Genomic DNA, 16190 nt, shown 5'->3' with positions numbered 1-16190 from the left:
TTTTTAGGAAATATGTTTTCTATATGGCGTCTTTTCATCCGCTCAAACCGTCCGTCCCATAATGCACTGCAATTTCAACTCGACCCAGTCTTTTCCTTAATCTCGAAAGAAGGCTGTAAAGTATAAAATCGTTACATCTGATTTCTTCCTAAGTGCATCTTAAGTCCAGTATTCCATGTGGGATTCGAAGAGCAAGGTTTGGGTTCCCACTCGTATGGGTACCCTCCCATTTTTCTCCAATCAAAGTGCGTTCCAAATTTACAGACTTCTTCAAAAGGTTGTATTGAAGGCAGCCAGACCTGAGGCCTTTCTTTCTGTACAATATCCCAATAGATCAGATTTTCGTGTAAGTAGCTGCCATGCAGACTAAGATAGGTGTTGCAAAGCTCGTTTGCTCTTTTAAACTGCGGGTTATGAGCGGTGACGTCGTGAATTACTCTTGGGTCGTGAAAGCGAGTGATGTCAGTTCGGTTATTTAGCCATATTGCTACTGCTTGATCTCCGTACGGATGACACAGAAGACTGTCCTTTTTGCTGACAAATTCTTTGACGAGGTCGGACGAAAGTATAAGGAATCCTTCATCTACGCGAACCTGTCCTTCTGCGACGCAGTGAACATAGCCCCAGTATAACCTGTAATAGAGAATATACTTACATTAAAAAAATGCTCATCAAACACTTTCTTTGTCTACCCTACCAATAACGTAAGTTATTACGCTCCTGTGCCCGGTTTAGACTCGTTGTACGAAGGGTGGTAGCGCTATTCGACGGATAAATCCTATCCCGTGGAAACTTTTTTTGGATAAAATCATGAATTCATCCACTGGATTAGGATTTATTACACATTTAGGGTCGATATCAGTGTGATAAAGCCGTGAATAAAAACCATACCAGTGAAGAGATACGATATCTCTTCACGGTGAAATGGAAACTAAATTTTGCCATTTTATCGATCCTAAATGTGTAATAATCAAATTACCACATGTTAGGAGCTTGAAATCTTCTTTATTCACTCGTTTTCCAGACTCGCTGACAGACTCGCTTGTTCGCGATATGATATGGAAACTCGTGAATACAAACGATATCAAGCTCTTAACAAGTGATAATCTCTATATATCCATCGGATACAGCGCTTAATCCACCCTTCGTACAACCCGCGGGCCATGATGTAGCGAAGCTCTATTATTCATTGTAATATTTACCCATGACAAACCCATGCTGGTATAAAAGCCAAACTCCATGCAACCACCCGCTTTATTTCCATAAGGAATTCGATAGAATATAACTTCAAGTATTTTGCTCTTTGATCTCTTCATTGTCGTTTAAAAATCCAATATCATATTTAACTGAGTACCATTATCGTATTTGATAACGCATGCATTCTCTCAGTCGTAAAATTTTCTTAATTTGATTTTGACGAGTGATTAGACTTGTGAGTTTTGTCGTGAAGCTTAACGGCTTTCAATTTTTTCCTAAAGGTTGAGATTTGATTACAAGAAATGTCAAAATAATAACAATAATACTTCAACCATAAATTGAAATTCGTGAATTGGTTTTCCTTCCATTCAGTAATTTCAACTTGCTAAAAAAAATCTAGAATTAGGCCCCGTCCACACGTATCCGGAAATTCTTGTATCCGCAAATTTTTTTTACGGATACGGGTTGCGCCAACATGTGCCCGGGAATTTTTGTGACCGTATCCGCAAATTCTACGAAAACGGACACGTGTGGACGGTGAAAACGATTCGAATACGCTGCGTGTGGACGCAAACATTTTCGTATCCGCAAAAAAATTTTGGCGGATACAAAAATTTCCGGATACGTGTGGACGGGGCCTTAATGACAACTACACCAATTCGATATGGAAACAGCAAAAATGAAAACGAAATCAATGAATTTTGGATCAACTTGAAATTACCTCGCGGTTCGTGATTCTAAAACTTCAAATGGTAAATATGTGAATCAAACTTACCTAGGGACATGCACTCGACGTGGTATCTCACCCAACAACTTCCTCAAACACAAAAAATAGTCATCATCTATCCGTAAAAAGAAGTCAAAATCATAATTTTGAACAGACCATTCCATAAGCCATAGCATCCTTAACCCAAAGTTCATTCCTCCTGCTATTGGCATGAATTCAATGTCACCATGTGTCAGCTTTTCCTTGACTATCGCAGTCTTGACTTGAGGCTCTATACTTGTCAACTGATCTGTAAAGAATCTACAGAGAACGTCTTTCCGGCTGCAATCATTCATCCACGTGAGTCTTATGCCTGTGCGTCTGTCCATCCGTTTAGGAGCAGACAAAATAGCTACCACCAATTTCAACCTTGGTAGTGAAGAAATCTTGTTTTTAGCTCCCTCAGTCTCTTGGCTTTCAGATACATTTGGTTTGATGGCTACCGGTGAAACAAGAACAACATCGCTCCATTTATACGTCAAAGAAAATAAAATAAAAAGCATATGTAATATTCCCGATAAGGCGAAGCAAAGTAAAAAGAATTTACTCATTTTTTTCGGATATTAGTCACCACTTGTTCGAGTGTCGGTCGTGGCACGACACTTGATTCCACGTTAACCCAAGGAAAGTTAATGGCCGAGTACTCACTGACACAGTCAGCGGACCGATCCCTACAATGTACTTGCTAAATTCTCTACGGCCTTCAACTTTTTATTACACGACTGGTCTTTGCTGGTCACTTTTGTTTTGCAAGCGCTGCCCGGTGGCCATTCATGGTATGTACAAGAAGTCAACTGTGATTCATGTTTCCACCTCCCCTTAGTTACCATTGCTATGTCCCGAAATCTCAACAGATAGACCTTCCCCGCTTGAGCGATGACCACGAAACAGTCGAGGCTCATGAATTTTATGTATTCTTACATTTTACTGCATTTTATGAAGCACAGGTAGCCCAAGCATGGTTTCTGTGGTGTCATGTTATAAGGAAACGTATGGGGATTCATCAAAAGTTTCAATAAAGTCATTGAAACGTGAAATAGCACTTCTTTCGCTCTTTCACGTTTCAATGATTTTATTGAAATTTTTGTCAATTTTTTTCAATAAAGTTAGTCACCTGAAAAGCCACAAAGCTGAGGCCGACAAGTTATGGGTAGATACATTTTACATCTTTCAACCGCATGATAACTGGTGATGGACTTGCTCATCTTTTACTAGTTATAGTCTCACCTTTCCTGAGCATCCTCAAGCTGCAGTTTGTATCAAAAAAGCGTTACTTGTTTAAAATGAATTGTTTCCCATGGTGATTCTCAGTGATCTCAGTTTTCTAGGTTTTTGGTGACAAACTTTATTGAAATAAGTGTATACAGCTATTTCAAAAAACGTTTGTGAATACCTTGAGAAAATGATCTATTAACTCTGAATAATGCGCAAAAACGAATGGGCAGTCAATCTAGCTTTCTGAAAAGATATTACTAAATTGCATGATTTAAAAAAAAGTTTTAGCGTATATATATCTGGATACAATGGCGTTCGAACCCACCAAAAGAAAAAAAAGGAAAAAAAAACCCCGATTCAATGGTGCCATACCCCCGAGACATCCGCAGAGCTGAGGCGTCGTATGGACTTCGGACCTGACGGCAATTAAATCCTTCTGCCCTTGGGTGCACGAATTACGCAAGAAAATGTTCTAGCCGAAGCATCAGGGGAGAGACCAGCCGGCCCCCAGACCATATCGGCTAATCCCTTGCATCTGCCACGCACGGAATCGGTTGAAAAAATACTGTTAAAAAGTCTAGTCTATTCGGTGCATTGTTTTCACGGCTATTGTTATGCTGATTCACCTGGAACCGTGGTCCGGTGGATAAATCGTTGTCGTTCAAGATACTGAGTCAAGCTCATGAAGAGGGTTAACCTTAGATGGGTGACCTGAACTTTATACCTACTCACGCTTTTGCTAGCTCCTTTTTTCCGTTTTTCCGTTTTTCTTTTTTGATTAAAAAAAAAGAAGAAGAACATCAGCGTGAATAGCGCTAGCATTATTAAATTAAATAAAAATTTAAAAAATTAAAAAATCATAAGTAAAAACTGATAAGTAAAAATGATTTAAAATAAGATGAAGGCGTTTTACCACCAGGAATTGAATTTTAGAAATTCGCATCTACAGAAGGCGTCCTTCTGAAGCGTGTGAAGGAGTGCGGAGTAGCGATCGAGTTTTACAAAGATCACAACAGTCAAGAGGACACCAAAGTAAGCTTATATTATAAATTACATGGACAGAAGGCGTCCCTCTAAAGCGTGTGAAGGAGTGCGGAGTACCAAGTCTTACAAAGATCACAACACTCAAAAGGGCACCAAAGTAAGCTTTTTTTAGAAATTATATCGACAGAAGGCGTCCCTCTGAGGCGTGTGAAGGAGTACGTAGTAGCGAGGTTTGTGGTCTCCCGTGTTGCCGTCCTGCAGCTTAAGGTGCCTATTAATCTATGAACACGTCATTCAAATTCATAATTGGATATTCCTGTGCAAGAATGCACTTTTCGAGAGATGGAGAAGGCAAAAACAATTCAAAGGGATTCTACGGCTAGGCTGCAACAGGCAACCCACTAACTATTTAAGTGTATTCAATCTGAAACAATATACTAACTACATGTAGAAAGTTAATAGACCAGTTTCGAATTCCAAATTACCGCTGTTCCTTGATTACAGACAAGGTTAGCCTAGTATCAGTGTTTAAATATTCACAAATACCAACAGAAAAGGAAAGAATGCGCAACTTCAACAATACAAACCATATCAAACTTTCCACATAGAAAAGTTGTCGTTCCGCTCGAGCTGTTTCTTTTACCATATATGGAATGTACTTACCATATTAGGAAATTGGAATATAATTTTCTTCAATAAATAGGCGAATTTCTTGCTCAAAACTGCTCAAATTTACAGTAAATCGAGTGAAAACATCACTAACTAGTCAGCCATCTTGGTTTGGGCCGAAAAAAGACTGGAAATTGTGTAGGGGAGGGGAGCGTGGTTTGTCACCACAGGAAGCCCGCGAATGACAACAATTGTTTGATATGATTTTGAAACTCGACGTACCTTGACTGGAACACGTGAATATTCTGCACAAACTCGAGGCTAACCCTGTGCAAGTGAGTCTGTAATCAAGAAACACAGCGGTAATTTGGAATTCGAAACGGGTCTATTGCTGTATATATATATTATTAATTTCAAATTAACGAGACCCACAATGCCCTTCGTACCTTTGGTCTTTGGAATGCACTATTCAGTATGCAGTATTCAGTATTCAACCTTTTTGAAATAGCTGTGTATCAACTTTAATTTATTATTAACATATTTATTTCATATACTTTATTCAAACATACTAGCATCTTGTATGCTACTCTCCCAAATCCGAAGCAAAATAAGATTATGTATGTAATGACGAGGGAAGAGATTATAAAGGAAAGAAGGAAGTCATTTTATTAACAATGACTTAAATTGATTTAATTTCTCACCAGGAGTTTTTGCTAAATATAAGAATTATGCGAAAAATCGTAAAAATTACATGAAAGAATGCAAAAAAAAAAAAAAAAAAAAAAAAAATGTAAATGAATAAATTTGAATGATCATGACATCATAATTACATATAATACCGCTGTCGACTTATGAGCCCGCGAGGAAATGATTTCATTGACGTTATAATCTTTCTAACTTTTTTTCCTGTGAAAAATTGTGAAAAAGGAACACAAATAGGCCTTTAGTTTATCGGGTATAGCCCTTTTATTTATTACATAGTCTTTATTGGTTAAAACTATCGAAGTAAGGAGTCTAGAAAAGGCGTTATCGTTGAAGAAGTTGAACGATAAATCCATACAGATGCATTGGCGTGATCCAACCATCCACGCCGTTTGCGTTTAAGATTTTTCCTTGGTTTTTCACTAATTTAGAAAGGAATATAACAAGTGATGACCTTTTAAGAGAGTAAGGTAGTTTCTTAAGCGAAAAATACAGTTATTTTGAAGAACCATCGAAATGGTGAGTAAGTTTTTGTAACACATTGATTGCAAAATCTCCAACTTTGCTTCCATTGTATTGAATTCAGTCGACGTGTAAACTTATAATTTTATTTGACTTTCTGTAAAAAATCACAATTATTTTATATTATTATGTCCTTGAGAGATGTACGAAATAGATAATATGCCTAAAAAATAAATCTTTTCCAAGAATTCATTCATTGTACAAGCTTGATTTTTCTTTCTGGCTGTAAGCTTTTAAAATTAGCAAGTTAAAATTGGTATTTTGTGAAATGATCCCAATATTTTAAGTTTTAACTCCATAAAATAGTTTTTAAATTATATTGAACGAAGAATTTTCTAATGTAGTGAAATTCGATGATTAGAAGAAAGAAAATATGTTAAGACACATACATATTGAGTCTGAATTTGATCTGTGTCATGCATTTGATTCCTTATAAGGAAGTAGTCACTAATTTTATGCTCCTTTTACAGAAAAACAAATCCTTTTTGAACCATTAAATTATATGTGCTGAATCAAAGTGGATTTGGTCTTGCATGTTACATCGGCTGAATTATATTTAGGAAATTGCACAAAGAGTCTGGAAAGAAAAATTTTGTAATTGCATTACCCTTTAGGAATATATAATACAATATGTAATGAGAAGGTTGTGTGATATTTGTAATTGATTATAGTACACTCAACAAAAGTTTTTAAAATAGAATTATTGCATGTTTCCCACATGGCAGATTACATACATGTATACTCCTATGGAGTACAGTAAGGGCTCTAATGTACCACTTTCAAAAATAAGAATCAAGTAATCAGAATCAAGTTTTGTTAGTGTACTAAAAGGTTTGATAAAATCACCTTGATAGTAATGTTAGGTTAAGGTCAAACATTGAACTTCACTTGAGCTGAACCTAATCCCTGGTGCAAATCCTTAGCAGGATCGTGTTTAGGATCCTAAAGGATCCTAACCAAGATCTTGTACAGGATCCTGTTTAGGATCCTATTCAGGATCCTGCAGGATCTTATAGGATCCTGTAGGATCTTAAACCGGATCCTATAGGATCTTGAATAAGATCCTACAGGATCCTATAGGATCCTATAGGATCTTGAATAGGATCCTATAGGACATTGAACAGGATCTTGTAGGATCTTTAACAGGATCCTATAGGATCTTGGACAGGATCATGTAGGATCTTGGACAGGATCCTATAGGATTATATTGAAGATCCTACAGGATCCAATAGGATCTTGAATAGGATCTTGAATATCCTATAGGATATTGAGCAGGATCCTACAAAAAATAGGATCTTGATTAGGATCCAATAGGATCTTGAATAGGATTTTATAGGATCTTGAATAGGATTCTATAGGATCTTGAATAGGATCCTATAGGTTCTTGAATAGGATCCTATTCAAGATCCTCTTAAACTTCTCCAAGATTGTACAAAGGATCCCATAATATTCTAGATTTTGAGACATATATTAGAATGTCAAATTCTTTTAAAACTTGTTTATTTCTAAACTTCAAGTGTTTGTACTCATAAATACTTTCCATCAGAATATCAAGAAAAACATGGATTATCACAAAATATGTAAAGTATAATATTATAAAAATATTATTGTTCTTCATTGTCAGCTGCTACAGTTACTAATTTGCGAAATGCCTTGAGCTTATCGAGGCATTTCTGGTTTAAGCTGGTCCGTATTTCAGACCAGCTCTTGTCTAGGAGCTTTTCCCCATATCGAATCTTTATACACTCTGCAAAAATAAGATAAAATTATCTTTTAAAATTTTTCAAATCTACACTACATGTTTCCATGGATAACTATAGCACAGCAAAAATTTCAACCAAAAGTTATGGGAATGTTGATGCCTTTACAAAAGGGTATCAAAGCTTATAAATATGACAACATCAACATTTTCATGCAACATCAACATGCCAAACATGGTTGGGACTAGGGACAAGTGCATGCAAGATTAGAAAGGCCTGAATTAGTAAAGCCTTCTCTGTACAATCTTTTGTATCAGTCATTCACATATCTTAAAGAAAACTTGAATTGATGAGGTGAATGCCTGACACAAATGACTACAAGTGCAGAGTAGACTTTATGTTTATTAATGGTGCCTTCCTGACCTCACTCACATGCACTCGTCCCAACTGTGTTTAGTGACCTTTCTTTTTTAAAAAAAGTGTATCAATACTTTTTGATTGTTAAAACTCTTCCTGAAAAAAAAACAAAACCAAAATGTACAGTTGATACCCGAGAAAATAGATGGGTGTAAATAATTTTTCTTAGAGTGAAGACATTAAATTCGTGAAACAGATATTATACTAATACAGCTGTACACCTTAGTAGCCTGTAATTCCATTGTTTCCTTTTGTGTCTATTTGACTATTACACCTTAACTATCAATTATAATTTCACAGGTTTAGTGTCTTTGCAATCTAGAACACAACTCGCATTATTTTATGGACGAAACTTACTTTTCATCAGGTCTATTTTAGCCTGGTCCAATGCTGGCTTCTTTGACCCACCATCTTTTGGCTCGACGCAGCCATTTCTCATATCTTCATCGGAGAAGAGAATTGACAGCAAGGCCCGTCGCATAAAGCTTTGGCTTTCTGGCCTTGGAATTTACATGTGTCAACAAGTTTATGCCATTGAAGATCTGAAAAAAGAGTATACTTTTAAGTCTGAAAAGTTACTGTCAAATTAAATTTAAAAAAGTTGTTTCGTGTTTTCACTTGAAACTTACAAATTCCTCATTATTGTAATCAGGTGACTCTGATCCACTGGGGCTCTGAGGCATAGTTTCCTGAAATGAAAAAACAGAAAAGGTGCATGAGATACTATAAAATTTTCTTTCATACTTGCATAATAATTGGAAAATTAAACGAGACTTACCTGTAAGTTGAAGTTTGATTGAGATTCTATCACATGACATTGGAAGGAAGGAGATCACATGAGATAGCACAGCGCTTGCGGAAGTCATTCTTTAAAACGATGTTTGTTGCATCAACATAAAATCCAGAAATATATACATTTATATACCCCAGCTGATATAATGTATAAATAGACAAGGGCGGGAAGAGGCGGGCATGTGATCTCCTTCCTTCCAATGTCATGTGATAGAATCTCAATCAAACTTCAACTTACAGGTAAGTCTCGTTTAATTTTCCAATTCTATCACATGACAGGAAGTCAGGTGATCCCATGAGACTTTAAAGCAGTTGATGCATCAAACATTACTGGCACACATTCCAGTTAAGAGTGTATAAATATGTCTTATAGACCAACGATACAAGATGGTGTAAACACAAAGTGTTGATTTATTAATTTCTACGAAAGAATTACTCGAACTTGAACAACTGTATATGTATATGTATATATAGGTAGATATGGTTTCAAATCTTCAAAACCACATCCGTGATGCTAGTACTAGATTCAAGTGGTTTATTGTAAAATTTGTAAAACGTTTCCGCTGACTTCCAGCCAGCATTAGCCATTATTTGATCTATTGGTACGTTTCCTCTGCTGGCCTTTGATGTCGACGCTGCTCTAGTACTATGTGCTTTATAGACGTTAGTATCGACGCCACTTTTATCAAGGACAGTCTTTGTCCATCTGGAGATCGTGTCTCTAGATACGGGCTTAAACGGTTTCACATAGCTGATGAATAACTTGGTTTCGCTTCCTCTAAGCTGCTTAGTTTTGTTTATGTATTCCTTAAGACATGCTAAAGGACAATTATTTGGGTAAATGTCATAGGCACAAATCTGAAGTATGTCGTAAGGCTTTCCTGGTTTACTGGTTTTTGTATGGTCGAGTACATGAAAAACATATTTGTTCTCTGAAGTAACTAGATTATTTATGTCCAGTAAATGAATTGTCTGACCTCTTTGGCTTGATACTAGTAACAATAACATAAGTAATTTAAGTGTCAAATCCTTAAGTGTTAATGATTCATAAGGGTAGAGTCCTGACAGATAACGTAAAACGATTGACACATCCCATATTTCTGTGTATTTAGGCGTGGGTTTACGCAACTCAAAAATTCCTTTCATAAATCTGGTAACAATTGGGTTGTTACCGAAGTCTTTTATATTAACTACGGTAGACAAAGCGGAGCGTGCAGTGTTAAGCGTTGAGTAACTGACGCCCTCTTGATAAAGTTTCATGAGGAATTTAAGAGTGTCGTTTACCGTTGGTGAATGGTAATTAACCTTTCCTTGATTACAAAACGCCATCCACCTCCGGAGGTACGTGTTGTACTGTTTTTGAGTGGATGGTCTCCAAGAGGCCAAGAGCACTTCGGTAACGTTTGCTGGAATGCCCAAGTTTCCATAGTGTTCCCTGATAAGGGACATACCATCAGGCATAGTTTCCGACACAGTGGATGTGGTTCGTTGCGTGACGGGTGTCGCAGTAGGTCCATTCTCGGAGCGTAGATCCACGGTTGTCGGGATAACTGCTGCAGTAGTGTTGGGAACCATGTCTGAGTTGGCCATAATGGAGCAATCAGTATTCCATGAGCTTTGTCTTGTGTTATCTTGGATAGGCATTTCGGGATTAGGCTGAATGGAGGAAAGGCATAAAATTCATAATTATTCCAATTAAGTGAAAACGCATCTACATGGCTACTGCCAGGGTCTGGCTTCCACGAGCAATATACGTCAAGCATATTGTTTAGCCGGCTAGCAAACATATCAATGTTAACTGTAGGGAACAATTCGATAATCTCGTTGAAACATTGTTCGTTAATCCGCCACTCATGTTTGTCATTAAACTTTTGCGACTTTTCGTCCGCTTCGATGTTGAGTTTTCCTGCGATATGCACCGCAGAAACCCACAGGTTCCTAGCGATACACCAATCCCACACTTTAATGGCAAGGGAGTTAAGAACAACAGATTTAGAACCTCCCATATTATTGATGTAGGATACTGCTGTGGTGTTATCGATAAAGATACGTGCATGTTGATTGTTTAAGTTAGAGCAAAAGCATTTCAGTGCAAAAAAGGCCGCCTTTAATTCCAGAACGTTGATGTGCAGCGTGGCCTCAGAGGACATCCATCGCCCTCCCGCTTTTTGCTCTCCGTATATAGCACCCCAACCAAGGTTAGAAGCATCCGATTTAATAACAATGTCAAGATTGTCCCGCACAATGTCACGTTTGAGATTTTGTACATTATCTAACCACCATCTTATCTCAGAGACAGCACGCGTTGATAAACTCATGGGCCCGGCATAGTTTCCTTTAGACAGAACAAGGGCAAAATATTTTTCTTGTTCGAGTTCCCTATAGTGTAATGGTCCAAATTCAGCCCCGGGGAAGTTGGAAACGAGTGTTCCTATTAACTCAGCGACTTCTCTAATTGAGGGATTAGGTTTAGCTAAAACCACAGAACAAACAGAGACAATTTTCTCTTTCTTTTCATCAGTAGGCACAACTGTCATCGTGTTCGAGTTTAAAATAAATCCTAGAAAAACCAGTTGTTGCGTTGGTGTAAATACTGATTTGTCGGGGTGTACACAAAACCCCAATGAAGAAAACAGCCGCACAGTGTCAACAACATTGTTATAACATTCTCTGAAACTATCACCTTGCAAATAAGAGTCGTCGATGTATGCTGAGCTAACATGCCCCATGCTGCGGAGTGTCGAATAAACTGGCTTTAGTAGCTTAGTAAATAAGCGCGGCGCACTAGCTAACCCATTTGGTAAGCAAGTGTGCTGGTAGAATTTGCCATCAAACCAGAATTTTAGATATTTCTGATGCAAACTATAAATAGGTACTGTGTAGTATGCGTCTTTAAGATCTACCGACGCCATGTAACACCCTGGTTTCATAAGTTGGATGGCATGCTCCAATGTATCCATCTTAAAATGATGATACACAACATACTCATTGAATTGTTTTAAATTGAGAATCATACGATGCGTGCCGTCCTTCTTGGGTCGTAAAAATATAGTGGATATAAAGTCATCTGGTTCTTTAGATGTTTCTATAATCACATTCTTCTTAATTAGCTTATCAATTTCCTGTTCAACAATGACATGTTCATTGTGATTGAAGACACTAGGTCTGGCATTAGGTCGAGCAATCATATCACTACCGTAAATCATTTCAATTTTAACCCCTTTGACTATGTTAAGTATAGATGGGTCATTTGTTAATTCAGACCATTGATCAAGGTATTCAGTTAGCCTCCCCGCTGTAAACTCAGCAGGTTTAAGTAACCATGATAATATGTCATTGTCTATATCATAGCACATATGGACATCAGGGCATACCTTTATTGGCGTTGGTTGCTTGTCTCCTCCTTTTTCTTCCTGTATTTGGAGGGATGGCCTCTGTCTAAAAAAGAACTGTTTTTACTTCTGCCATACGGCTGGAATCGGCGATTCCCTTTGTAGCCATAGCTCTGGTGGCCGCCATGATGACCCCCACGTGTTGTTGTAGAGGTGGGACGAACCCTCTTTGTCAGCTTGTTTGCCTCGGCGATGTCTTTGGTTATTTTGGACAAGTCGCCAAAGAGAAATTCCGAATCACCATCCCCTGCGGGTGAAACATTACAGAGAGACGCGTAATCCTTGTGGAGCTCTTTTTTCATGGCCATTCTCCTTGATAGGTTGACCTCATGATTAAACTGTAAGCCCATGGCTACACTGTCGGTGATGATCTTTAACAGATCCCGGTCACCAGGATACTTTTTCATCACCAGATCTGCCGCTTTGATGGATGCCATGGTGGATCCCATCAAAATGCCTTGCGACTTTTGTGATTTTGAGTCCTGCGATCGCATGCTGGACGACAACTGGTTCCAAACTAGTGGATTAACCTTAGGGACCCGTAGGTCCTTTATGTTTTCTGGACGAACATATTTGTCCATTTTTTTCTTCAGCTTTTCTTCGCTCATCTTTGACTTGACAAGGGTATTGAATATGCCCGCCAGTCCCTCATGAATAGCAGGATCCGTCTTTTCGTTTACATTTAGATCGGCTGCTATGTCCTGTAAGACATCGGGTTCTGGCGTTTTTACCCCATTCTGACTGTTGATGAGTGTCTGTAGGGCTTCGTCGACTATATCACCCTGTCCCGCTTCATGGTCATGGCGACTGGACTCCTGGTCACTGTCCTCTTCGGCTTCTCCTGAACAGAAAGAAGCGAAGTTTTGGTTCATTGCTTGCATCTGTCCAAGCAATGTGGCAAACATGCCATTCACATCATGATCACCATTAGGTGGCGTGTCTCTGGCCGCCACAATCGAGCCTTCACCGACCTCGTCGCCCATATTGTACCAGTGTACGTCGGTTCCTAACCACGTTAGGACCTTACAACAACGTTTAGGCATCAACTACGTTGATCCCAGCTGGATTTCTTGCTAGACTAACTGCGTTAGACTAATCCAGAATCGTTTGAAGACTTTAACAAAAATTATAAGAACAACTTGCTTTGAACGCAATCCGTGCAATGACTTGCGCAAGCGCTGTGCTATCTCATGGGATCACCTGACTTCCTGTCATGTGATAGAATTATTGTTTGCTCTTCACACATGCAAACATGCAGTCGAACCTCAATTACCGGACACCTTGGGACTAGGCTAAAAGGTCCAGAAAATGGAGAGTCCGGATGATCAAAAACATGAATATTAGTGCAATATGAGGATCTTGATAACTCGAACCTTCAAGGGAAATACAATTAAAGGTTAGAGTTATCAAGATGTCATGTTGCTGAGGATAAAATTAATTAAAGTTAATGTAAATCCAAAGAAAATCACTTTTGGTTTGAGTTGGAGCAGAGATGTGAGTTTGAGCTTTTGGGATTTTACTGTATTTTGAAATCATAGATATCTTTAATTGTATTAAAATGCCATTTCAGAAAAGTACCTCATTTGACCCAAGACTTGTTCTTATACTTGTGACAAGTGGCATGGGCCTGTTGGCCATTTTTTCACTTCTAGTTGGTGTACTAGAAGCTGCAAGACTTGCATTTTGTTGTTGCTGTTGAAGGAGGTTAGCTATGGTGTCTAGCCTCTCATACACACCATGAAAAAGCTCCTTCAGAAGCTCCTTTGGAAATTGTCTATCCAAATCTTGTTTTGAACTTGCATCCTATTAATTTAAAAAACAAATATGTACAAAAAAACTGATACAGCTATATGAATTTGAGCTTGAATTGCAAAACTTAAGCACTGTTGGTAGTTTGGAAACATTGTGCTGCCCCAGGTCGACAAACATTTTCCCAATCCTCGGAAAAAAAACCCAAATTAATTTTGGAGTATCTTATAATTAATCTTAAAAAACTCATGAATAAATAATGAGTGAACTAAAATAGCAAATCATAACAGTATTTGAGGTTCAAGTCTGATACAGGACCGTCTTCATTTGCATTAGACTTTAGCTTAGATTTTTATCAGTCAAAATTATCGTTTGGATCGTAAAAATTGTACATGAAAATAAAATGAGAATTTAGTCCGAGACATTTCATAAGAACTTGACAACATTTGCATCTGATTCGTATGGGATTTACAACAGCTCGCCTTTGGCTTGCCTTTGTAAATCACATACGAATCGACCGCTCATATTGTAAATGCTACTTAATGGAGTATAAGCTTTAAAATATCATGGAATGATTCTAAAATACCTTCACTTGATGGTGTTTTTTGAGAAGGGCATTTACCCTTTTTGCTTCACCCTTAAGTATATTTTGTTCTTCCCAATCTTAAATGAAAATCAAACATATATTTAGCTTACGTATGAGCAATTTCATTATTTCAGTTAAAGGTAAATTCAATCATGCTCAAAGACAACTGCAAAAATGCTGTTATATAGAAATAGAGGACAGGCTAAATTTTGTTTTTTTTCTTACCATCATCATCTTCTTCTTCTTCATCTTCATCTGTCAATTCATCATGACCTTTACCATCCAAAGTATCTACAATTTTAATAAATTACATGATATTAATTTAAAGTACCTAATTTTTTCATTAGTTATTTGGCATTATTCTAAAATTATATATATTACTCACTTCTGCTCTGTCTCAGAGTCAGATTGACTCCCGGGGGGGGGGGGGGGGGTACTCCCCTATATTTGCTATATGGGTATGTGCCACCCTATATGGGTATGGTTTTTGGGTCTGGGGTAGGGTATCATTTTTCGACATTTTGTCTGGGATAGGGTATCATTTTAGTCGGGGATAGGGTTAACGATCTGGTCGTTTTTGTCTGGCAAATAGGCTACGCTTTCTGCCGACACAAAAACAATAAAAATGTTAGTAAATATTGATTGCAATCGATTGTAAAACCGTATTTTCTGTCTTTTAGTCTGGGATAGGGTGTACAATTCTTAGTTTTAGTCTGGGGTAGGGTATGTAAAATCAAAATTTTAGGTCTGGGATAGGGTCAGGGTTTTGAGGTTATGGCGGCACACCCCTACCCAAGTTGGGGTGGTAGTTAGTACCCTCCTCCCCCCTCCCCCCCCCCCCCCCCCCCCCCCCCCCCAGGATTGACTGTTAGAATCAGTGCAATATACTACTAATAAGTGATTCAGGGTTCATTTTTTACCCTTTTTCTTTTTTCGTGGTGGTTCCACCTCATCACTTGCAGGCTCGGAGTCCTCTGCTGACTTCAATATCATTGCCTCAAGTCGCTGCTGTTTCTTGTAGCAAGCCCCTTTAGGTCCTTGTAAGCAATATTTCAAAAAGTTGTTGGTAATTTTCATTAACTCTTTGCCTATTAAAATCATTCAAAAACCTTTTTCGGAAATCTTTTTCTTCAACAAGCGCTTTTTTTTCGTTTCGTTAGAAATTATTATGAGATGCTGCTATATGCAAAGCTTTTCAGTAAAGTTGTCTTTTCGCTATTTTAAGAATTATTACATAAATTTTCACGATTTTGTCGGCGGCTAGGGACAAAACTTAAAATTTCAAAGAACATATTTTGAGTTGTTTCAATTCAAGATTTGAAAATCTGACAAAAATGTCCATAACATCGTGTACGAAAGCAGATACCTTTATATACGATCTGGCATTGCCAGCTCCCTTTGCCGTCCTTGACAGTGGCAAAACTTTTGATTTCGGGATTCTCCTCAACCATGTTTTTTCTTTCCACGACAGAATACTTCATTTCTCCCGCGAACCACACAAGAAATGAAGAAGGAACGTTTGCTTCTGTTAACAATAATATAAAGAGAAATATTTGTCT

The 16190-nt window shown here is 37.9% G+C and overlaps 4 protein-coding genes and 1 long non-coding RNA gene across 6 annotated transcripts in view; 2 read left to right on the top strand and 3 right to left on the bottom strand.

Moving 5' to 3' along the window:
• The window catches only part of LOC116304287 (uncharacterized), a gene marked incomplete in the record, with an annotated part of 204442 nt that overhangs the window by 43075 nt on the left and 145177 nt on the right, over positions 1–16190 (top strand).
• Positions 98–2467, bottom strand: LOC116308444 (beta-1,3-galactosyltransferase 6-like). Its single transcript, XM_031718862.2, has 2 exons — positions 1973–2467; positions 98–633 (listed from the first exon to the last, which is right to left on the bottom strand). Exons 1-2 carry the CDS (start codon positions 2464–2466, stop codon positions 132–134), a joined length of 996 nt encoding a protein of 331 aa, XP_031574722.1. The 5' UTR covers position 2467; the 3' UTR covers positions 98–131.
• The window catches only part of LOC116308833 (uncharacterized), a 28442-nt gene continuing 17897 nt past the window's right edge, over positions 5646–16190 (top strand). For both annotated transcript variants that reach the window (XM_089030001.1, XM_089030000.1), the window contains exon 1: positions 5646–5992. In XM_089030001.1, coding sequence (XP_088886127.1) covers positions 5990–5992 — 3 coding nt within the window. In that variant the 5' untranslated portion in view covers positions 5646–5989. The remainder of the gene's footprint in view (positions 5993–16190) is intronic.
• LOC148911316 (uncharacterized) lies at positions 11741–13279 on the bottom strand. The gene has a single exon (XM_089029878.1). The coding sequence runs from the start codon at positions 13277–13279 to the stop codon at positions 12281–12283; it is 999 nt and encodes a 332-aa protein (XP_088886004.1). The 3' UTR covers positions 11741–12280.
• LOC148911315 (uncharacterized) lies at positions 13921–15605 on the bottom strand. The gene is made up of 4 exons (XR_016119806.1): positions 15552–15605; positions 14857–14922; positions 14632–14708; positions 13921–14099 (listed from the first exon to the last, which is right to left on the bottom strand). It is a non-coding gene; the product is annotated as an uncharacterized LOC148911315 (long non-coding RNA).

Source organism: Actinia tenebrosa, unplaced genomic scaffold (genome assembly GCF_029948245.1).
Source record: "Actinia tenebrosa isolate PJP-AT-01 unplaced genomic scaffold, QUT_ActTen_1.0 PGA_scaffold14__42_contigs__length_11649687, whole genome shotgun sequence".
NCBI lineage: Eukaryota > Metazoa > Cnidaria > Anthozoa > Actiniaria > Actiniidae > Actinia > Actinia tenebrosa.
This window is presented reverse-complemented; position numbering and strand designations above follow the sequence as displayed.